The sequence below is a fragment of the Plectrocnemia conspersa genome, unplaced genomic scaffold (genome assembly GCF_051122295.1).
Source record: "Plectrocnemia conspersa isolate PC_06_02 unplaced genomic scaffold, ASM5112229v1 ptg000013l, whole genome shotgun sequence".
In the NCBI taxonomy this organism is placed as follows: Eukaryota; Metazoa; Arthropoda; class Insecta; order Trichoptera; family Polycentropodidae; genus Plectrocnemia; species Plectrocnemia conspersa.
In genome coordinates this window covers 30,035,245-30,060,791 of record NW_028277177.1, presented here as the reverse complement: position 1 = coordinate 30,060,791, position 25,547 = coordinate 30,035,245, and the positions used below count along the sequence as shown (strand labels likewise).

At 32.0% G+C, this 25,547-nt stretch overlaps 1 protein-coding gene across 3 annotated transcripts; it reads right to left on the bottom strand.

Moving 5' to 3' along the window:
- Positions 1–716: 716 nt before the first annotated feature.
- On the bottom strand, positions 717–24,221 carry tws (protein phosphatase 2 regulatory subunit tws). 3 transcript variants are annotated; one of them, XM_088201447.1, is made up of 9 exons: positions 24,070–24,221; positions 22,277–22,369; positions 10,270–10,424; positions 5,565–5,765; positions 5,358–5,494; positions 5,111–5,285; positions 4,974–5,037; positions 4,470–4,693; positions 717–4,394 (listed from the first exon to the last, which is right to left on the bottom strand). In XM_088201447.1, the coding sequence occupies exons 2-9, from the start codon at positions 22,359–22,361 to the stop codon at positions 4,026–4,028; spliced, it is 1,410 nt and encodes a 469-aa protein (XP_088057573.1). In that variant the 5' UTR covers positions 22,362–22,369; positions 24,070–24,221; the 3' UTR covers positions 717–4,025. The 3 variants fall into 3 exon arrangements, with proteins under 3 accessions (XP_088057573.1, XP_088057574.1, XP_088057575.1); XM_088201448.1 differs by lacking the exons at positions 22,277–22,369; positions 24,070–24,221 and adding exons at positions 11,661–11,799; positions 15,383–15,544; XM_088201449.1 differs by lacking the exons at positions 22,277–22,369; positions 24,070–24,221 and adding an exon at positions 15,383–15,544.
- Between the last annotated feature and the right edge of the window lie 1,326 nt (positions 24,222–25,547).

Sequence of the window (25,547 nt, the reverse complement as noted above, 5' to 3'; positions counted from 1 at the left end):
GCAAAGACCTTATCCTACTTTTCACTACGTTGTGAATTGAAATTTACCATAATTAAGCGATCCATTTCGTGAATGTGTTGTTGCAAACTAATATTTGACACTTTGAGCACGTGTGATTATTGACAGCTGTCTGATTTACATTGCTGCCAACCTAGAAAACTCGAATTAGAGCAACCTGCATCTTTTCAGTCCTCAGTTTAAGCATTTTTATTCTACTCTTGCTTTAAAAAAAATGGCAAACATTTGCAATTAGGTGATAACAATAGTCATCCGCGCGACTAACCAATGGTTGAAAATACATACATTCTTCTATTTATGCCGCTCACCATAACCACCGTTTCAGGCGTTAATTGCATTCAACATCGCTTGTGTTCAAATTGTTCTTCGTTTCTATTAGGCAAGTCGCTAAAACGCCGTTTTTTGCAAATATAAGAAAAGAATAAAAAATCAATTAATTTTTATGAATAGTTCATAGAAATTATCTTACTATTTTTTTAAGTTTCCAATCAGCTCAAGTTGAGTTAAATTATATCAATTTTAGTGATTTGCATATCGCATGTTCTGCAACGAATAAATATTTACTTACCATATAGATCAGCTCGGAAAAGCTTCTTTAACAAGATATTACTGTTCTTGTGGCAAAAAACTTTAAATAATAGTTCTCTAACATTGCAGCGGGATAGTGTGAGGTTACAGGTAAATAAAAATAATGAAAATACAAAACACGTCATCACCGTGACTGCCAAACGCGACAGCAGAGTGAACATGATTTATTTTACGGAAACAATACAATAATTAAATAATTAAAAATATACGATGGCACATGCAGGGAATAACATTCACACGCGTACAGCAGCTGAGCACGAGCTACACGGTAGATCGTTCGGTCGCCGTTTCAGTGTGTTGCATGCTTACATACCATTTTGTGACATACTCGGTAAAAATTATTATTGTATCTGAATTTCATTTGATATACACCTAAGTTTTTTACTTCAAATTGAAAAATTGATATTTGAAAAGAAATAAAGTAGACGTGCTATTCGGCTCGAGCCTTTAAATTTAAAAAAAAAATACAATTAAAAAATATTGCTTTCACTCGATCTCGAAGTTGCCGGGTTAACATTACAAATTAATACTGATTAATTTCGTCGGCAAATTAATGAGGATGTTGCGTTGTATATACACAAGATTGCTGATTGTGAAACGTAAATGTTAATATATCTTTCTATAATTTATAATTAAAAAAAAGTTGGGACGTTTCATTTTAATTGATATACGATAACAAATAAAAATGTTTCATTAGTTGCCTGTACTTTTACTGGTCACGTGCTTCTAATGACTTTCCTTTACTTTTTTATTCATCATCGTACATAATACATATTTTAAAATCACATGTGCAAAGTTTTAAGGTAACAAATAAAAATGCTCCCCACTCCGGATTTTCAATGTATATCGGGATTAAATTAAAAAGAAGCGTCTTACAATTAATTTTTTTCAAAAGCTCTTACATAACTACAAAGCGGTGGAAACGATGGTACTTCGGCGCATACCACTTATATATATATAAATATATACATACACATGAAAAATAATACATCCAGGAGAGCGCGAGCGGAAAAAAAAAATCAACAATATAAAAAAAATACGTATAATAACAATAAACGAACTCACCAATTGAAAAATCACATATTCGTTTCGAATAATTCAACACGCCCTTTTTTAATAATACAATTTTTGTACAAATCAAAAAAAATGTAATAATAATAATAAAAAAAACAATAACAGCAAAATGATTTTAAAAATAGTTCACGTATAAAACGGCACATTCGTTTATTCGCAGTGAGGTATTTATTTATTTATTTTCGTATAAATCGTTTTATTTTATTTTTATTATTATTTTTATATGTAGAAAAAATGGAAATGTGATCACAAATTGTTGCACTATATGTTTGAAAATGTAGTACACCACCTCCGATTATAAACTATTAACAATTTTTACTACACCATTATTATATAAAAGCGATGATTTTTTATTACATGCGTTCGTTCTGCGCCTTTTATATTTATTTATATGTATATCATCTAATATTATACACATATTTTTACGAGACAATCAGAACGGCATTTCTCTTACAAACACGCTATAACAATGGATTTAATTATTTTTAGCAAAGCATTGTTTTATATATATTTAATTATAATTTCGAAGATTTTTGTACACCTAGTCGTCGTATGGTTGAATTAATCTTCTAAAATACATCGAGTGCGTTTCATTTTTTCTTCAACCTATGGAAGAATAGATGTGATTTTTAAAAGCTCTGCGTATCATACAGCACAAAGAGAAAACGATATATATTATAACAATTTACGATGTTACTAAATAAAAGATTGATTTTAATTAATGACTTTATTGATTCAATGTGAGATTGCGGACTTCGTGATAAAAAAATATGACACTCGCTTACGAGTTGTATACATATAAATCTCAAAATTGTAACAGCAATACACTTCCAGTGTGGCACGTTATATACATATATAAATATTGTCAATAAATCGGTCAATTAAATAGCGATTATTTACAGATATGGTAAAAGGATATACAAAATAACTACCGCGTAAATTGGCAGTGATCTCAGACAACGGTAAAAAAGCATATAATCGTTTTTGTCGTTTATCGTGTACTCTGAGAGCAAAATACTTCCATCGGCATCCAAAAAATCAATACGCAATTCATATTATGGTGTGTTGAGGCGGGCCGAAAAACAGCTTCTTCCAATGGAAAAGTTGCATATGTAAACACAAGCTTAAGAGCCAAGTATGAAATATTAACCTAAATGCCATCTTCCAAGCCTTCCAATTAATATTAACTTTTGTTTAATATGTTATAATTATTATGGTTAATTTACTACATATTTCAATCATTTATTACACTTAGTCTGATTAACGTAATGATAAAAGATAAGATAAAAATAACAACTAATTTCTGAAAAAGATTATTTTTATCATAAACCATAAATTGTAGAATAAAAATCATTTAAAAATAATAGTGTCATTTGAAAGAAAGTTGAACATATCCTCATATAAGTATTATTTTAAATCATATCAAAAAGCTTTCCTCCTTTCAACTATACTTTTTAATCCAGACTAAGCTATAATTTATTTTATTTTATAAATTATGATTAAATTATTGTGATAATTGTTTAATATCCCTGATACAAAACGAACATGCAAGTATAAATATGCCCAATAATGAGTGTAACTCACACGCCGCATTTGTAACATGCACTTGTCAAAACGATAAATTGGCTCTCAGGTGCTGGTTAAGTATATGTAAATAATTTCCAATAATTTTGGAAGGCTTGGAATTAAAAATAAAATTCTAAATTTGATTTAAGCCTACATAAATAACGATTTAAACAAAAGTTGAATTGATTTAACTTAAATATGAAAAAACTTACATTAAATTTAAATAATTATATAGTTTCAGACAAACAAAGCTTTTCAGTTGATTAGAATCCCCTACTCTTTACGATCAAGAACTGCAGACTTTTTCAATAAATATATATTTTAAATAACTCTTGTCAACTTGTTGGTAATATGTTTTAAATAATCGAGACATGTTAATAGTTGGTAGTAGCTGCTCTTAATTTCTTTATCGTAGATAAATAATACCAGGCTTAATAACCTAATCTGTTTGTGATTAAATTTGTCTGTTACTATCGATGTATTTATTTTTATATAAGCGTTTATTATTAAATGATCTTTGCTCTGAACTAGTATTTACATAATGCAACATTTCCCCGACGCTTCGATCAGAATGACGGCGATTTTTTGGCAAACCCAAGTGTGTGTTTGTGTGTGACGAATACTTTTCATAATTGTCGTTTGATAATGATCATCATTAAAATAGTAATAACAAGGCAGCAGTACACTCGAGTCTTGTCAACGATAATTTTCACCGCTAAACCCGTACAACGCGCAATGGGAGAGCGAACAATACGATTGCCGACGACGACGACAGACTGCTAAAACTTATCTTGAAAGAGGAACAGGTTGTTTGTTGCGGCCACGGCGATTATGTTCTCCGTGGGGTGCCAGGCCGTGTGCAGTATCTTCTTCACGTAGTCTATGCAGTCGACGTTTATCTCGTCCTTCTTCCGCTTGGTGCCGTTGCCGACCTTCCTGGGCCGCAGCACCGTGCGCGGTTTGGCCACCTCCTTCGACGCCTCCAGGATGACCTCCCGCTTGGTGGTGCGGTCGAACACTCGGAAGAAATTGTTATACGACCCCGTCATAATAGCACTGTCCGTACCGTTCCAGCAGCACTCGAACTTATCAAAAATACAGTCATTTTCGTACAACGAGCACAGCTTAGAACGCAAATATTCGTGTACCTGAAATCGACGAATTGAAACATTAGCATGCATAACTTCAAAACTGTATCGATCGGGAAGAAGAAAAGGTCTTACATTATATGTTTCTACGGGTTTCGTCTCCATGTGCAAGTCCCAGACTTTGACGGAGAGATAGTCTCTAGATATCATGTAACGGCCTGAATTGCTTAGTTTTACATCACTGATACTCGATATAATCTCACTAAAGAAACTCCGATCCATTTCGTCAGGTTCTTCGAATAATTTAGCATGACGGTCGCAAAGAGCCGCCGCTCGCATATCACAAAGTCTTATCGTACCTGAATAAGACAAAGTTAATAAATATTAATAAATAGTACATATTTAGATTATTGTTAATCATATAAGTATTGTCTACTTTTAACATGTTGAAAAATTTCCTAGTCAGGATAGATAAAGCTTATTTCAATCTATGTGAATTAGATTGTATTTCAAACTTACACTAAATACTGGCCCTTTGTGCAAATATAAGGTTTTTATGTTGCTTATTAAAACCTAATATTCATAAATCAAAAAGTAGACAAATCTTATACAGACAAATATTAAATTAAAATTCATTACCTTTACTACTTGAATATACAAACAGATTACATTCTGTGGGATGGAATTCGGCAGCAGTTATCACCTATATAACAATAAATAAATCATTAATAAACAACCCTTTCAATATAAATTCAACAAAATCGCACAGAACGTACCTCGGTCAGTTCTTCCATGTTGGCAGGCTTAATATCGACAATATTAAAACTCTGATCGGTGATATCTAGATGCCACAGATTGACGCGAAGGTCGTCCGCGCTCAAGTATGTCTCCTGATCGCTGTTTACGCTGATGCTGTTTATATGATACGTGTGAGCATTGGCAAAAATACGTCTGGAAAGTATAAACAATATTATTGTAAATGAAACGCATGTATGTGATAACTGAATAGCACAATAGACGTACCTAGCTGAAGCTTCTACTAATAGATCCATCGGCCGTACAGTAGGAACCCTCAGACGCGTAATATGAGAAGGGTCTCTCATCGCACCGCTCTCTTCCCTTGTGTTGTAACCGGTGACGCGTTTATCCCTCTCCGAAACCTAAAATTAATTAATGTCCAGTTAAAATATGCTTAAAATAAATACGTAAATCAATAATATTGAAACTAACCCTCCATAACTTAATTGTTTTATCGTTGGTGGATAAGAGAAAGTGACATTGATTTTTCCTTTTGAGCCATCGTATTTTGTTAATTTTTTCTTCTATTTCGAGTGACTTGAGGTAATCAAACTCGGGCTCATGGGATTGAAACGTGGAGTAGACATTGTATTCTCCGCGTCTCGGCACACACACCTTGGACGCAGGATCCCTCTGAAAGTAACACAATGAGAAGCTTATTAGTACCGCATTATCATTGTTGTATTTTTTTACCGTGTAATCTTTCACTCAAAATCGAATTCAGGCTGTGAAAATGCTTCTTTAGAACAATCTGAATTCGTTTTATATATAACTTATTACAAATACACAGTGGATATAATAAAAATAATAATCATTATGTCAAAAACATAAATAGTATGCTGCATGACAATGGCCAATTTTGACGTGTATTTTTATTTAAAATTAATTTATCAATAGTTTTCAATCTATGGATTCCATAATTTAATATAAAATGTGTTTTATATTTTATTAAAAAAAATATTTTCAAAGATATTAAATCATTATTCTGCTATGGTATTTTTCGTACTACATGACCCCAATGCAAGTTATTTTTTTAATTAAAAAAAAGATTTCTCAAGGAGTCTTATAACTCAAAAGGAGCCTCCGAATGACGTTTCCGTAAAAGTAAAAAATACACATTTTTTTTATAAAATATAAATCAGCAATATAACAATAATAAAAAAACATTTCGACATTTTTTGCATGTCTCTCTATCTAATGCGTGAAATTTGGTGGAGGAGTATCATATTACAAAGACGCGAACTGGAGAGATACCCCAAATTGATTACGTTAGCCTTTGAGAAACAAAAACAGTTTTAGTCAAATATTTGTTATTAAAAATTACGTTTTATAATTACAAAGTGGTTAGTGGCAATCCTGGCGCTGTCAAAAAGAAGCACATTAATTTTAGTCATTTTTAAGACAGCTATTCAAGCGGTAATACTTTTAAAGGTTTCTCCATAGATGACTATATATCTAAATAGTCTTGTAATATTATTTCGTAGCATAAGTAAGAAATTATGTAAATACCCCGTATGTGGTGCGTGGCCTTTAAACGGTCAATAGCATATTCAATTTTAGTCATCAAAGAGTTATAACAGCTGATGTGTTGATATAGTATAAACATTCATTAAATAAATTTTGTAGTTATAAAATATCACAGAATATCAGCAAACACGACGGGTAGGTACTACCTGACTAGTCGGTTAAGCGTTTACATCATTTTTATTAAAACAATAAGTGAGAAGGACCAAAATAATTTCAAATCAATAACATTATGCAATATGATTTTTATCACAAAAATAAGTTATGCATATTTTTTAGCTTTTTGTTGGATTGAATAATTAAAAAACGTAATTATTTGCTAAATTTAAAAATTACTATAAGAAAACTGGAAACTTGGTTAGGATTTTTATTTTAAAGGGAAGAAAATTAGCCAGCATATATTTAGTCAAACATACACTGAGTAGATATATTGCCTTTTAAAAATGTTCTATTTATTATTAAATTTAAGACATATTTTGAGTATAAAATGAGTTATCATGATGGGTAGGATATGAAAATTTTCGTATTTATTTATTATTTCCTTTTTCTTTGATTGTATAATACATTTTCCAGTAACTTATTTTCGGTTCTGGTTTTAGTTCTGGAAAAAATGGCAAGTTTTAGTCTTCGATTCAGATTTTAATTCATATTAACACATTGTTGTCGAGTGATTTCACGCATTGTTTAAGCCTGGCGCGGGCCATTTTTTAGCAGCCGTGGAATTTTTCGGAAACGAAGAATTTCCGCGTTTTTTTTCGGAAACTCGCCATAACTTTTATACTATACAATATAAAATTATGAAATTTTAAACACAGACTTACCATAAACAGTACTATCAAATGAAGAAGAAACATGGAGGTTGACAGTTTTATATTCACTGGAAACTTGCGTTTATTTTAACATAAAAGTACTATAAAAATGTATGTAATAAAAAATCGAATTAAACACTAAATAAAACTAAAATATGTCACAATTTGTTTTTATGAATAGTTTTTCAACGTATGATATCTCTAAAAACACGTACCTCTGTGTAGAGGTATGTCAAAAGGTCCAATCATCAATAATCAGATAAATTATCAACACAAAATTCATCGTCAGATTTATTTTCATCGGTTGAAAACATTTCGGGGTGTAAAACTATTTTTTAGACAACCGAACGACCGAACATTTACGCGTAACTGTAATGATGTATTTTTTTTTATAACAAGTCACAGATGTCGCAATGACCATTGTTGTTATCTACCCCAGGTCAAGTTTCATTGGAATTTGTTTTGTTTTCTCACTCCCGACCATCCCTTCTTTTACATCAGGTAGAATGTAATTCCTCGAAGTATCTTGAATAGAATTGAACATAATAGAGGATATTTGGGATAACAGGAATTTTTTATAGTTCGTTATTTAACTTTTTGTACGGTATAAAAATTCAATATCAAAATTAGTACAATACATTTGGTGGAACTGTAATAAATGCGACGACGAATAAAATAATGTCTTTATTGAATATCAAAGCAGTGACATCTAGCTGCTGACAACAACAAAAAATGCAGTTCAAATTACACGGATAAACACGTGAGCCGACTTCTAGCAACAGACTACAAAAAACGTATTTTTACAGTCCCGCAATCCAGCAGCAGTTCCGCAAAAACGGAAAAATCCGTGTCCCGACAACAATGTGTTAAAAATATATTTTCTATCAAAATTTGAAACATTTTATTCCTTCCTTTGGTAATAAGTATACTACATGAATTGATACAATAATATAATATAAATAATAATAATTAATTAAAGGTATAATAATTATAATTATATAATATATGATAATAACATAATTTATTAAACAAAACCAATTTGTATATTCATGGTTGAAGTATATACAGGATTCTTGGGTATATGTATTTTCATTTAAACTATTTCTATTGTCTTGTAAAATAAACTTATGTTTCTAGAGCTCCTAAAACCACCATTGCAATTTTGTATAAATGAGGATATGTATTTTTATTTTCTTCCCAAAATTCTAAAATGTTTTATTCTGTACATTGTTCAAGTTATTTAATATCTGTAAAAATAGGGAATCTACAACTCACATCTGTAGAAATAAGGCAGGGGTTCCCAACCCCGTGCCCGATTTGTATGCGCCCGCCACTATTCGACCGCAATAGAATTTTTTTCCCAAACACTTATTAAAAATTTAAATTATTTTTAATTATTTGTTAAGCCTCTACTACACTCTCTCGAAGTTGTCCGAACCGAAGCTACAACTGAAATCGGCCGAGATCGCTGACTTTTTTCCGATTATTGCTCCTGTAAGTGGCAAAAAAGAAATCTTTGACGAGTCAGGTGGTGCCCGCCGCCCTACCGATATTGTAAAATGCGCTCTAGGATACAAAAAGGTTGGGAGCCCCTGAAATAAGGTGTCTCTATTGCCTTTACTTCTTAAAAAATCCTCTAAATCATTGTCTACCTTTTCATTAGATCAGGGGTGGCCAACCCAAATGATCTTGCGGGCCACTTTGGAAATGCATCATAGCTCCGCAGGCTACATATAAAATTATATATCTCCATATTAGATTTAGATACACTATAGACATTTTTTTGGAGTGAAAAATTTAAACATAATGAGTTATTATTATTGTGTTTACTATTATTTTTACATGTAAACATAGATAATATAATAATAATGATACTAAACGTACATTATAAAGAATCTCGCGGGCCGGAAAAATGTTCAAGGCGGGCCCGCATGCGTCCCGCGGGTTGGCCACCCCTGCGCTAGATGATTGTGCTTGTTCATTTGTGATTGAAATTGATTTATCTAAATATTTTTAAATGTTGTACAGTTTGCACTTTTTGTGACGACGAAAGTAAAATTTGATAACGCGGATCCAAATAAACAGCTCTTAGTATATCTCTTCGACAGAATCTCTTAGCGGACTTTTTATAAATAAAAATGTGAGTGCCACTGCTGTGGCTCGAATCTGCAACCTGAGTTACTAGTTTGAGACATTACGGACTATGCTATTCTGGTCTTAATGAAGACGTAACAAATCAAATTTGGTGAAGTACAAAGAAGAATGTATAAAGAGTCGTAAATATCCAAGTTCAGTGATGATATGGTCTGTTATTAGCAGCAAGGGTGGTGGTCCCCTTATTTTGTTCGAGGAACAATAAATCAAGATCAATATAAAAATGTTTTGGCTAGATATTTTAACCCTTTCTTAATTGATAAAAACATGAAAAACAATAACCATATTTAAATTTAATAAAAGAGAAAGTTGGTGTAAAAATATTGTTTTTACTTTTTTAAATTACATAAGTGTGTAGAAACTACAAAATATGAAAAATAATGCGTGGTCCAATTATTTTGTCATACCACTGTATTTCCTAGATTATTTATTCTCATTTTGGACAAATTTTTAAAAATTAATTTAGAAAAAAATTTATATAATAGACAACAAAAATTAGAAATTATTATAATTTTGGGATAAAATAAGTACTTAAATTATTTATAAAGCAAATTAAATTACATTTTACATAAAATCAAAATAAGAAGACTAAGCCCGATAATAACATTTTTATCATAAGCATGGATTAAACATTAAATGATAATACGTACTTGAAATATGACGACGCGACCCCCCTTATCGCCGGTGGCCAGGAGCTCTCCATCGTGATTGAATTCTACGCAACTTATTAGATCGGCGTCGGTCACTTCGTCTTCCAGCGTGCCCTTGACTTGGCTGAAGCACCACGAAGTCTCACCACCATTGCCTGCAACACGATTCACATAAAAAACACAACCGACACACAAAATCAGCCGAGGCGCGAACGGTACGGTTCTAACAATTACAAGACGTGTTCCAATGAAGGTCGCAATCGTTCGATTGAGACTGTCGGCGATTTTCCGCCAACTTGAAATACCGATGTATCTCGCGCCTTCGCAGCATTATGTATCACTTCGTGTCATTGATTTTTAGAGAATAATCAAAACGCAACTCGACGAGACAACGCTCGCATAAGAAGAATACGACGTGCAATGAGATACATTTCACATTGGAAGATCGGAATCGTAGCTCTGACAAAAGAAACAGGTCTTGTTTGTAAAGTTGAATAATACAAAAGGATATTCAACACCGTCCTTGCGAGGAAGGATACGATTACGGCGGCATTTGAACGTACACATATCAGGGTTATAAAAATACTCAAGTAAAATCTTCACATTATGCATAATAATATAAAACTAAATCGATTTACACTAAAACATCATAGGAAGAAGAAGTGAAAATGATAGAAAGAGAGGCAAAATTGTATGTATAAATATATCACAGATTAGGATCAGCTCAAGTGTATAATGCTAAGCGACATCGACAACGACATTTTAATCATAAGATAGTTATATACAGTGGATTCCTATATATTGTTTATAAGACGGATCGTGCAGTTTGTGGACTAAATGTGAGGCATCCACTATACATGTTAAAAAAGCTAGACGAGTAGATAGTAATAAATAAAGCAAAATATCTTAACACAGATGATTCCGGTTAATTGGGACAACCATGAAGAATTATTTTGGCTCAAGTCACATTATTAATTTTCATTCTTTCAGGAAATCGAGACATTAGTCCGGACTATAAAATATTGTAACCTTATGCATTTAGACAGCTTTAGGTCTGTGGCAATCTGTATTTAGTATTTTCATTTCATCTTTCAAATCCTCGATTACATTTAGACGATAGATAGTTCCATTGTGAGAATCGATTGCTATAAAAATGCTATGATTTAAATTTCATATCAAAATGTTTACAGACACCACTGAAACTTTGCTTAATTGAGCCAACATCTCTAGTACCAATTAACCGCAATCCTTTTCATATATATTAAAAATTAAATTGCAACAGGAGGCACCTGGCGCCCCTTTTTTGGCGCATACAAAGCCATACGAATATACATTACACTGGTTGCAAACACAAAAGTCACAGGTAATGCGACACGTAGCATAGTACTCACACATATTCTCAACGTTAAGCTTTCTCAAGAGCTGGCAGATTTTCATCGTATCAGACAGCGAACTGCCTTGAGCCGATCCCGTCGGAGATATTGCCTCATATTGTGCGATATTCGCAAATCAGTTATACTAAACGCGCATCTAAAACAAATTTTACGCAGGCCGTTAGTGACTCGGCGGAAAATCGTAAGTAGCGAAAAGAAAAGATCTACACGTATAACGTTGTTATGTTAGTAAATAGTGTTATTTACAGTGTGAAGATAACTAAAATAAATATATACTTTTTCACTTGACGGAATCAAGTCAAAATTTTCAGACATCCTTATTGAATTATTTCGTGTAAACGAGTCGATTGAAGTTGGTGCTTCTAGATGAAAATTTACATTTTTTAAAACTAATAAAATAATTTTAAGGAAATGTTCCATATTATACATGTCACTAATGTTTTTAATTTTTGATGTGCTTTTTAACGGCTTAAGGATGGGTTCTCCATATTTCATATGACCCATTGGGTGTTTAATTTTACTTTATTTCTCAAAATTTTAAACAATCTGGAAAAGATTATGTATTATGAAGCATTATTTCTATTGTAAAATGTTATTATTATTATATTATAAAAAAGCTGGTGCGATTTAACAGGGAATTATTTTAATATATATGTGCATTTAAAAAAATACTTTGTTCCATAAAATGAATTTTTTGTGCATGTATGTAAGGTAAATCTTTGGAATTTTTCTTTACAAAAGGATTCGTTGCAGTTATTCATGAGGTGCTCACGGTTTTGATCGATGCTCGCTCGCATCTAATCTGTTTTATGAAATAATCATTTCATATATTGCTCATTTAAACTAAGTATACTAGAAAAAATATTTTTATTTTTCTGTTGTATATTTATTATTAACATTTTATATAAGTGATTAAACTCATTGTTTTCAAAACAAAATATGTAATAAGCTGTCATTTAATTTCTTTATTTTTCCATGTAACAAAATGATGGAAGTGATATGGAATATAACATAATACATCCATAATCAATGGAACAATCAACGATGTATTCAGAGCGCAATGGACCAGAGAAACGGCTGATCACACAGGAAGGAGAGCAATGGAAGATTGCTGTTCAATATTGAACCAACTTAGGCTAAATTGATTGATTAATCGATCGCATCGATGAGCCTAATGAACGAAAGTGGTAAGTATTACTATTTTGCTAAAATGTAATTTAAAATTTCAATAGACTGTATATGTCTGTACTTTTGTAGGATATTATTTTATTGTATTGTAATAATTAAAAATAAAGTAAAAGTTAAATGTCATACTTTGCCTTTTGAGTTAAAAGATATATGGTTCAGCTGATTCCCAGCTACCCTTACATAATTTAATTTTTTCCTATTCCAATATTGAATAAAAAAAGGATATAAAGTATTCGAATATATTCGTAATTTTTTTCTCAGTTTTTACTGATATTAATTTATTCATTAGTTTCATAATCGTTTAACTTTTTGAATTACATATAATATGTAGACCATAATGCTGTGCGAATTACTGATCAGTGAGGGTGTCAAAAGAAAAACGCTTAATTTTTTATTATATATATTTTCATCATGGATGTCATTTAAGCTTTTTCAAATCACCAGAATTAAGATCAGCTGCGATTGAATTCATTCAGAAAAATTGATGGGAACATTTGAAATACATAATATTATCGAATTTGTTCTATATATAATAGCGAACGTTTGTAAGGAATTTCATATACATAAAGAACGGATCTGAATCGGTGTTTGATTTATTCGGATTTGGATGTAGATGAATTAACCACGATCGAATTATTGAACTGATTGAAATAAAATCTTTGCATCTTGAAACAACAAACACAAACTAAACAAAAATTTGCGACGCACACCTGTTTTTGAGATAAGGGTTAATAGATAATAAAGGATAAACTTTTCCAACATTTTGTTTTATTCAACGAACGAATTCTGCGAATTTCGGTCATACTAGAGACAGCCGATAATTTTTTTATTTATAAGTGGTTTTCGAAGGCGTAAAAGCACTTTTGTTGTTGTTGAAAAGAAGCATCTCATTGTCTCGCAATTCGAAGCAAAATAAAGGCGCATTTAGACCATGAATTTTGGAGCAGCACCAATCACTCTGGGTATATTGAGAGAAAAACGACAGCCTGTGTTACTCAAGTATACATATTGTTTCAATCTAAGATTTTTTCAAATTTCATTCCCAATAATATAAACGAATATTCCTATAGATGAAAATTGGGCGAACAATTTGAATATTCGATTGAGAACCTTAATTTGGATCTCATTAATTCCATTAACCCTTTGAACTCCTATGTCGAGGTGGACTTGACAATATTTTCGAGCTGTTTTTTTAAATAATTTAGATCTATTCTGATATTTCTTTTAATTCGGAAACATCAGATTATGCTTTAAAAAGAGACATTCTACGACCAAATACCCACTCATTTATTGAATAGTGAATTTTTGCCTTCTGAGAAGTGATAATTGTTTTTGCGCCCTCCTATTGACCAAAATTCGGTTTGAATACACTTTGAAAAATACTCTCATGTCAGAAGTCAGTAGTAATATCGATAAGGTTAGCTAACATATTTTTAAAACATAGTGTAATATTCAAGAGTAGATAAACTATAGAGCAATATGCGAGATGTGACGTGTCTGTAGATCTTCTTCCGCTTATTTTGATCCGAGGGTTGAGTTGGCTTAGTTTTTATCTCGGACTTGACCTAACGAAAGCTCTAAAATTATAATTGGTTTTAGAACTTTCATTAGGACAATTTGGGTTTGGTTAATTTGTGTATGTTAGGTTTGGGTTTGAACAGTAAATGTACGGTTCGAAACTGTAAAATTGAATTTCATAGGCATTTTAAAGCAGTGTATAATTTCACTAGAGCCTATCAGATAAACTATATTTTCGCTAGTAGAAATATATATCCACTGGTGAAAATATAATTTTTAAAGGCATTTCAGCTATTTCCAGAGACAAATACCTCTACCTGCCCCTTGCTGGGGTACTTCAAAACGTCGACCACCATATATGTTGTTCTCTCCCATTTGTTATTGAAATGAAAGAACCAGACATATTTTCAAAATAAAATTTTTAAAGGCAATGAAACAGGTAAGTAAATGTGCAGTCAAACGTTGTTGCAAACCCAATTTTAAAATAGGCTAATCTCAGAGAACATCAGTGTTTGTGTTCAGCTACTTTTTGTGCTAGGATTGATGACTTAATCCAAAAAGAAGCTGTCATCTCATTAATAATATTGAAATGATCAGAGGGCATTTTCAAAATATGTCTTTTGGTTTAGGTTGGAATCGACATACATTTTAATCAATTTAATTAAGGTATTGAAAAATAACGAAAGAAGAATTATGTTTGTTTTGTATGTAATTGGAGTTGCGACACATTTATATAGGATTTGTTTCGTTCGTTGTGTTTTTGATCGAGAACGTATTAGAGAAAGGTATTTTGTTCAATTTACATACAGTGTAGGACGGTAGTGTAAAAAGTCATCGACAGGGCGACAGGGTGGCGTCGATGAAGAGGATATATTTTTGTTAGTACCACTTCTGACATAGCTATCGGGTGGAACGCAAATCGACGACAAGAAAAGAAGTCATAGCTGAAGGAGCGGTGAGGGGTGGGCGCGGGGATCGCGGAAGTCCGGGGGAGGCGTCCCGGCGCCACTCACCGGCCATGTCGGAGGCGGCGCTGCGGCGGCGGCTGTCACTGGGGGCGCGCTCTGCTGCGGGGGCTGACGCTGGCGGGAGGGGGGTCGGGGCGCGTCGGTTTGCGCAGCGCCTCGCCGCTCTCGCTTGTCAACGGCCGGTCGGGTGGCGGCGCTGCGGTCGCTGCGGGCCAACGCCGGCCATGCCCCGAAGCGATCGACGCGACTTTTCTCGATGCGCGAATCGCCTATATTTCTCTCTTCTCCTGTGTTTAATATAATTCAATTTAACATTCGTTTTTTTCTCACTCTTCTGCCATTTTCTGCGGTATTTCAAAATTAAATTAATGCGCCATTGCTTTTGGTCTTAACCTGGCGTTTGTCGGTCATGAGCATATGAGCTTTTACTTTTTATTTTAAAAATAAAAAATATTAATAATCTAATTAAATAAGAAAAAAATCATAAAATGTTATATTGGGTTGATATAAAAGTTTTCTGATATTTTTATCAGGGTAGAGACGCACTTTGTCCGCGGGGGAGAGTCATAATAATCGTACAATGATCATTAAAACAGTGCCAGCTCTAGCTTATTTTGCGTCTTCTCCCCTCATCTAAATATTATTATCTTATTATATATAAAACACAAACTTAAAATATATTAATAACCCCAGCAAAAATAATACAATATTTTGTACTTTTAAACACAAATAAAAATTACACTTTTTATCTTTTGTATCGCACAGAAAGCGAATTCCCTATAATTTGATAAAGTGACACGCGCTCCGCATAACGAAGCCGAGCATTCTCGGTGCCTTGTCGCATGTTCATGATAAAGAAAGATCTCGATTAAGAGGGAAATATTACAAAAATATACATTTTTTATTAAGCTGCAAAATAATTTATTTATTTGTTTTTACCAAAATATATTTTTACTTTGTGCATTTAATTTTGTTTGTGAACAAGCTATAAATCACTTATTTTATTTTTATAAAATATTTTATTTTTGTAAAATAAAGATATTAAAAATAACTAATTCCTCCTCCCCTTTTTCCTGCATTTTTTATGTAAATAAAATTTGAGAAAAAAACACAAAATAAGGTTACTAATTTTAAACGAAGAATTATATTAAATGTAAAGAGATTAATAATCAATATACTTGATGGCGGATTAAATATTTATTTATTTTTAAAAAATGTTTGAGATTTCTATAATCTTTACTATTTGAAGCAACCAAAGAATTCGAAATTTCATGGAAACTTGCAAACCTTATCAATTTATGAATATAAAAAAGTGCCAAAATAACTATCGGATGACTTTAAATTTGTCAACGGGCTGAGACAAGATGATGCTCTGGCATGCCTGCTCTTTAATATTGTACTTAAAAAGGTTATCTGGGCCTCAATGTAGTTTCCGGTGTGTACAGATGATATTGATATCATACATTTATAGCCGTAGAAGCGTTCCAGAAACTATAACGCGCTGTGGAATTATTGGGACTGCACGTGGGACAAAAAATAGTTTATACTAAGACAATATCCCCGACGGTGATGACTGTGTTGACGGGGGTGACTGAGATTGTATATCTAAGAGCTTTTATTAATGCAAAAAATGATGCCAGTGGCGAAATATGCAGGAAAATAATATCACCCAACAGGCGTTTCTTTATTTGGACACACTTCAAAAGCACCTTTATATCTAGAGGAACTAAATCACACGTATATCCTAGTATTAGGACGTGAGGCGACTCTCAGGAAAATTATTTTTAGGCTTACTTGTGAGGACGGTGTAACAACGAACTATACGAGTTGTATCAAGAGTCTGACGTCGTTAAGTATATTAAAATACAACTGTTCTACATTTACTACTCGAAACATGAACACTTAAAATATTTGTTATGAAAGAGAGAAATTTAAATTCATCTTAAATCGTCAATTTGAAATGAAAATAATAATTTTTCAACATATTTTTAGAAAACAGTTCATTGACCACTGAAAATGAAAACTATTTTTTTATAAATTAATAGTAACGTTACCGTAATGATTCCGTGCACAAATTTATATCGTTCCTCTTAATGCACATATGAATACATATATTGTGATTTTTAGCTTTGTAAGAAAGTATGAGATTTTCGAGAGTGGATTTATATGAAGAAAGTAACATCAGAATTTCGCCCCCCGTATCTTCCTAAAGTGGAAACGAAAATTTAATTATCCATTAAGAGGTTTATGTATCTATGTATGCATGCGCTACATTAAGTCTATAGTAACATGAGTGTCTTTGCCTTTTAATTCTAAAATATTTTTTATGTGCTATATTTACTTTTATAATATATTGTTGAGTTTATATTTATTGAATGATCTCATTACTTTAAAAATACGTTTAACAAATATGCAATAAAATCGTAACATAGATTGAGGTTAACCACAACCTACGTTAACTATAAAATAATTATTACAGGACATATGTATGTGAGTATTTTAAAAAATTTTAAGTAATAAAATACTATCATGTTTTTAAGAATAAAATTTCTATATGATTTTTTCAATCGATGACATAAGTCTCTAAGTGAAAGCTATAAAAACTTATAAAAATATGTCAAGGTATTAAACTTAGACCCGACACTCGCTTTTGTATAAAAAATTTAAAGCAACGACACCAATTCGGCTCTGGGACCTTTTACCTTTCACTAAACTCACGTTGTTTTTTTTAAAGAGACGTTGTGATCAAAAGTGTCTATTACTAATCATATAAATCAAATTATTTGTAATACTACATTTAGATTAGAATAGATATGACAATCTAATTTTATTATTTCCAGTGGCTCTCAAGATTTTTAATTAAAGAATATCACCATGGCAAAAAATATTATTTTAAAATAATACAAATACGTACACAATATTGGGGAAGAACATAATTCTCAGAAAAATATATTTTTATTACAACAAACAAGCACACAATACCTACAGAGTCGCCATTGTTGTAATGCTCTGAAAACTCGTAAAATGTAGACATTTTCACACATAAAACTCTAAACCATGAAACACAATTTCATATTCGATGTTTATCAATGAAATTACATTAAAGTCCTTGAAGACGACAACTTAATTTTGCACACGCATGCTAATTATTGCAAACTAGATTCTTCTCGATCCTTGACTAAGTGAAATAATTCGTTTGCACAAGTGTGCCACCTTCAAACATCAAAAGTGTGCCTATGCATTAAAATTAATCAATAAAAATAAATAATCATTATATGTATAGTAATCATTACATTATATTTTATTATTATAATAATCGCATTTACGTATAAATTGTCTACTTAAAAGTAATTCAAATACATTTTTATTATTTATCTATTAACGATATGTGTAATTTCGTCAACGAATAGAGATAAATAATGTTGAACGATTATCTAAGATTTACTGAAAATCTATTTGTTTTTTAGATGTTATCGAATGCTTGTTGCACTTAAAAATATTGATAAAGAGAGCTTCACAATTATGAAACAGTTAATATTTTTCGAGATTATAGACTAACAATTTTATTATAAAATATATACAAAAAACTATATCTTTAATAAAACAGTTTTACCACGATGATAATGTTGATGCAATACTATCAAAAATGTGTTACAAGAAGTATGACAGATCCTGTAAAACTATTTTTAGGTGTTGGGTGTGATCTGGCATTGTCGGGGTGGAAAAGACGTTAATTTTATTAACTGAAGTAGTCGTTTTCCAATTAATGCTAGGTTGAAATTATCAAATTGCTAGTAGTTTTTATCTGTATTTATTATCTCGTTCGATTTTAAATGTTCATAATATATGTACATCTTTAACCCTTTGAGCGGTATCGCCGTACATGTACGGTAGTCGATCTTTCACTGTTTTGAGGTACCCCAGATAGGTATATATTTACATATACATGTAACTGAAAAAATAATAAATATGAATATTATATTTATATATATTTTTTTTTCAATTTGGATTTATGTTAATGATTTTTATAGAAAATAATACAATTAAATTAAAATGTACGAAATTATTGAATATAACAAAAAATATTTTATATTAATTTTATGAAAAATATTAAGAGTCTATGAAAGCCGAAATATATGTAAAAAATATGTAAAATAAATTAACGAAATTTTATTTTAAGTTATCTTGAAATATAAGTCATTAACGTCAATTGTTCATCCAGCTTGGAACTCGATTCGTTCGATTCTATTATATAATTCGAACTAAAAAAGACACATAAAAGTTTTTACCATAGGTTCACAGTATACTAAACATTATTTTTTGTCGCTGTAGTTGCACTACTTCCCTTTTGTATTAAAATACGAGTATTTATTACAAATCTGACCATCATGATTTGTCAAGTTTCCTTAATTCATTTGACGGACTTTATATTATACAAAATATTTTTAAATATTTCATACACGTACATATGTATATGTATATGCTCATCCACTCATATGTGTACATACATATAAGCATACTTTAGCACAGTGGCTGCCAATCGGAGAATTTTTTGTGTTTATTAAAATGTTAAATTATATTCTAATTTTTTTTATTTTTGCTCTATAAAATAACATATTTATTGAAGGTCAAGACGTAAATATTAAGTCAAGTTACTCCTCCAGTTGCAAAATAATGCAATACAACAACAATTTCTGTTGTCCGACAATGATTACAAATAAACATTTGGTAACTGTGTGTGAATGTTATTATTATTTTACAAATGGCAGCACTTTTGAGTCTTAAAATCTTGCTCTTGTTAAAAATACAATAAGTTGCTACTTGCTTAAACTTCAACGCAAGTCATAAAAGTCCAGTAAGGGAACAAGGTAATTCAATTTTACTCCTAGCTTGGCATAATTGGTTGTGGCAGTAAAAAGTGGGTGAGGTGGCGCTGTGTATCCGGTATAAAATCGGATACACAGCGCCCAAATCAACAAATATCGTTTAAGACTTCCGACAACACATCAATTACTTTTACTTGAGCACTTAAATTTGGGCAAATGAGGGTTCGTACGAACATGGACCAAGAGAGACGAAAGAGCAGCCGCTTCCCTCTTCACCTTGACGCCCAGAATCCAGTACTCAATCCGCTTTGCGAACGACTAGATCCTTCGGACGCAGATATGGATGAGAGGACTTTGGGTATACGTTAACATAATTATATAATTTCACATAAACGTGTCATTCGAATTTTATTTTTTGTATTTTTTTATAATGATTTTTATTATTAAAATAATTTCATTTTTTGCAAATAGCGCGGAGTGCAAAAACATGTACTATTTCATATTTAGAATGTTACTTGTATGAAAAAAAATCATGATAGTCGTCCACGAGATACAATATTATTAGTGGTCCGTGAGGTCCGAAATGTTAGCGACCGCTGCTTTAGCACATGGAATTGTTTTGTAAGATTAAAAAAAGTTACGTTTTAAAAATATTACAGCTATATTAAGGGATGGATGTTTTTTGCGCTCTTATATTAGTCAAAATTCAGTTTAGATGTACTTCATTTTATTCTCACTTATTATAAGTCGTGATATTGTAATACAGAGACAGCAAGAGACAACTGCGATAACACGATTATATTGATTTTGACGAGGATTATAAATAGGATTTAATTTATTTTCTATTGCCCCCCACCCTCCCTTGAATTTGGCTTAAAAAATGCATGGCATTTACTGAAGTATTAGGAATCTTAATGAAATTAAAATATTTAAAAAAAACGACCAATGATTTGACAATTTTTACCCCCCCCCCCCTCCTGAAAAACTCTGAAATGACATCCGTGCTTGAGAATATTACAATGTGTACTTGGTTGGTAATTGACCACTCTCACAGCGACTCCAAAGACCACGAACCCACATTTGTGCAATTACTCTGAAACACTGTCAAGCTTACAATATATAATGATTGAGTTCTCACTTTCTGCATGTGCCATTGATAATGAGTACCAGCAAGTGACATGCAATGTCGTAAGTTAATTTTATTCTTGGTCATTGAGAATTTTTAATTTGAGGTTGTTGCACGACCGAAAACGAACTAGTTTCAAAGCAAGAGAAGACAATTTAAAAGTGATGTTCAAACAGAAATATTTTTTGTATCAATCCAATATATTGTAACTATTTTATCAGCTGCTAAGTTTTGTTAATTTATTGTCGATTAAGTAAGCTTTTCCCTTATTATTCAATGAGTACGATGCTAATATGAATATACAATATACACATATTTACACATTCTCTTTTTAATATTCAGTTTCTACGTATTCCAACATTTAAATACAATAATATGTTCACTGGTAAATACTAGGGTTAGTTAGAAAATGGCATTTAATTAACCGTATAGCGCTAAAATTTGCAATATTTAGCACACAACTGATATTTTTTCTGTAAACAGTGGAACAGTATTCATATTTTATATTTATAAATTTAATTTAAAAAATAAATGCGGTGGTTTAAAAATTAACCAACCTATTACTTCAATTGAAATTAATGTTGAAAATTATACACAGGTTGATCCAATTTAAGTTTTCAATGTTGGCAGCACAGTAAATCAGACAGCTGTCAATAATCAAATATTAATTTGCAATAACACATTTACGAAATTAGTCGCTTAACCACCGCTCAACGGTTTAAAAATGTTCAGTTATTTACAGAAATAACAATTCTGTACGAACTGTGTATCGAAATTTACGGGAAGATTTTGGTCAATTTCTTCGTCTTTGAGCGAACAATTCTCAACGTAGTGAAACAATTTTAAGAGATTGGAAGAGTTGGATATAAGCTAAAACCTGTGCATCATCGTAGCGTCCGTTTCTTTCCACTAAAATTTTAAATATAAGCACACGCCTACAAATACAGAAGGCATACGCAGGCCAACAGCACGTACTTCCATACTCACTACTTTTGTTTTTGGAGGACAGCAAATCACCGAAGATACCCAGGCCTGAAGATTTTGGAGACCTCCACGCAGACGTTGCACTCATGAAGATACCTAAAAACGATTAAACGAGTACTTTATCAAATCAATCTGAGAGTCGGCTTTTCCCTGTCATCTTCAATCTGCGAGCAGAAATTTAATTGAGACGCAATTGCATCATGTATTGATTGCTTATTGAACACGCGTGTGGAAATTCCGACATAATTTATTATAAATCTTATGCGCTATAATCATATCTGAGCAATTATGTATGTTAGTAAAAGCGAATTCCACAACATCTTTGTTGAATTATTATTTGGCTTATTTTATAATATGAAATGTGATATTTTTGCGCAAATCACTATTCATCTAAAAATCTCTAATTAATACATAACTTTAAATTACTATGAGTCAAGCGTGTGCGAATGTAAAGCTCTTTTAAATGTTTATGTATATAGGTGTGTATGTATATCTGTCTCGCCAGTTTGGCTTCCGGAAAGAGCACTTGACTATAGAGCAAGTTCGTCGTATCACAAGTGTTATTGATTTGAAGAAAAATATGTTCATCATTATTTCTTTGATAATGTGTTGTACATATGGTACGAATTCAAAAAGAGAAAGCTTCTACCTAAACCATCTAACTTTTTTTATATAAAAATCACAAACAACAATATATCAGCTGGAGTTCCTCAAGGTAATGTTCTGTGACCGGCGCTTTATATACGGTAGCACTACAATAGTTACATATGAAGATATTATAGTTTTCATTTCAATCAAGAAAACGGTGGAAGAATTTAACAATTAGCTGCAATGCGCTATTAACAAAATCAACAAGTTATGGTGACCTGACTTCCTCCTCCTTTTCCCTTCTTTGTTCTCCCTGAACAAAATCTTCCAAAATATTTTTAGGCCTCGTAACAATTTTTTTTTCACAAAAAATGTCAGAGATGGCCATTAAAAAAATGTTTTTCAAAAAAATTTAAAAAGTAAAAAATTTTTCGAAATGACATCTTTTTTAGCTTCCGCAGCAGTAATGACCTTTTAATTTTTAATCAATAGCTTTGTATTTTATAAAAATAAACATTCGACTGCAAGTTCGTACCGAATCCATTCTTGCTTCTTATTTATTTTTATAAATACGCTATAAATCTATCATAAATCTATTTTACAATATCAGCTTGGTTTATTTTAATCTATATTGCTTTTATTTATGGTAAATTGAGATTTAATACATACATAAAAAATGTTATTGCTTTGACCGCAAATAGTTTTCGATTAAATATCTTTATTTTTATTGAGCTAATGTATAACATAAAAAATAGCAAGTTCGAAATGAATGTTTATTTATTTATCGATACGAGTGTCGCGTTTATCTAAACGCTGTTTTATTTTGAGGAAGAAATATATTAATTAACGGTAGATAACCATATCACTGGAAACATAATGAGATAAGGTATCCGTTGCCTTTTTTTAGGCAGTACTATAGTTTTCTAATCGCGGGGTCAAACCTTAACCGGTCGACAATGGCCCAGATCGTATTATTTCATACATCAACAGGTAGGTACTATACAAAACAGTCCGAAGAGAGAGATTAATAAGCGCCGCAGATTCGGATTGAGGCACTTTCACACGCGAGCGGTTATATTAGTCGCACCTCCCCCCTTTGAGTTTTATAATCAGATTCTACCTGAGTACACATGATACATTGCATATTAATCCGCTCGTTGTTATGATAAGTCACGGACGCCCTCCAGCCATTACAAATGTGACCTCACCTCTAATTTATCCCGGCTGCTCTTTAAATTCGGCGCATGATGGTAACACTCGCGGCGAATGCACTGAGCCAAAATACCGCGAAATTCGAATGTAATGCGCGTTCGCGCAGAAAACGGACACGTCGTACGGCGACGAAGGGCGCTGCCGAATTGAATGTGCCGCCAAACGCGACGATGCGTCACGTAGATCGACACCGTCGACCAATCGCAGCTAAGCAACCGCGGCGAACCGCCGTTTTCAAATTTGACAGCTGGACGCGCGAGGATGGCCCTGAAAGAGAAAAAATGTGAGCATGTATCTACATAAATAAATACATTTTGGCGAATAATTATTGAGTCACAATAATTAATAAAAAATATATTATTATTGCAAATTAAAATAAAATATTTTATCGTTAAATTTGGTCTCGAAAGAAATTGAGAGAGTGAATTATTTGTATGCATAATCACTATCGACGACTATGTTACAATGCATTTGCTTAACTGTTGTTTATTGTTTTCATATATTCAACTTAGCTCTAAGTTATTCATGACTATATTTTTTTAGTGCATTCAGTTTACAAACCACGCTACACGAACGGTACTTTCATCGTGAAAATACCACCCCCAAGCAAGTGTCGCCCGGGGCGGTTCGCACCCCCTTGCCCCCCTAGCTACGTCATTCATATTAAAGATCTCTTCCGGCGTTTAACTGGCTAAATAAGTCACACTATGTGGCAGCATAACCCGAAAGAGGAGAGAAAGCCAAACCCCGCCTATGTACAACCCTTCAAATGGAGCAAAATAATGTCTTCAGAGACAATAAGTATTATTTGACGCATGTATTGAAGATCATAAATAATTAACGGTACTTAGTACGCTTAGGCAGTTTCCATAAATTTTATCACATATTGTTCGTGATATTTTGCCCCTTTCTTTTTATGTCACATTGTACTGCTTAAATTAATTGTTGTTACTTGTTAGATATTGACGGAAATGATTTTCGAAAGGCTGCGTGGCAGTTATTTACATTATTGACGGTTTCGAAATGACGATAACTTTAGTGTTTCTTTTTGTTTTGTAAGGTACATTTATTCGATAGTTGCTTTCTACTAGGCATAAGTAGGAACCACTACAAGATCATCAGTGACAACGTAAGGCCTTCTTCTCATTTCTCTACTTCACGGCACTATTTTAACACATTTTGAAGAAACAAATTACTGATACGACTATTTTAAGCGGTAACCACACAACTGAATACATAGCAGTTGAAGATTTTTTTTTTATTATTTAACCATCATGAGGTACTTTAACCTTTCATAACTTAAGTTTATTTTATATCATGATTAATTGATAAACTCATTTATTTATATGACTAAATAATTTAAATATTTGTGACAATGACAAAATAAGCATTGATGAAGCACAATATTAACATACAAGTAATTAAGTATACAAACCTATTACACACAACTTTTCACCTTTTTCATTAAAAATAA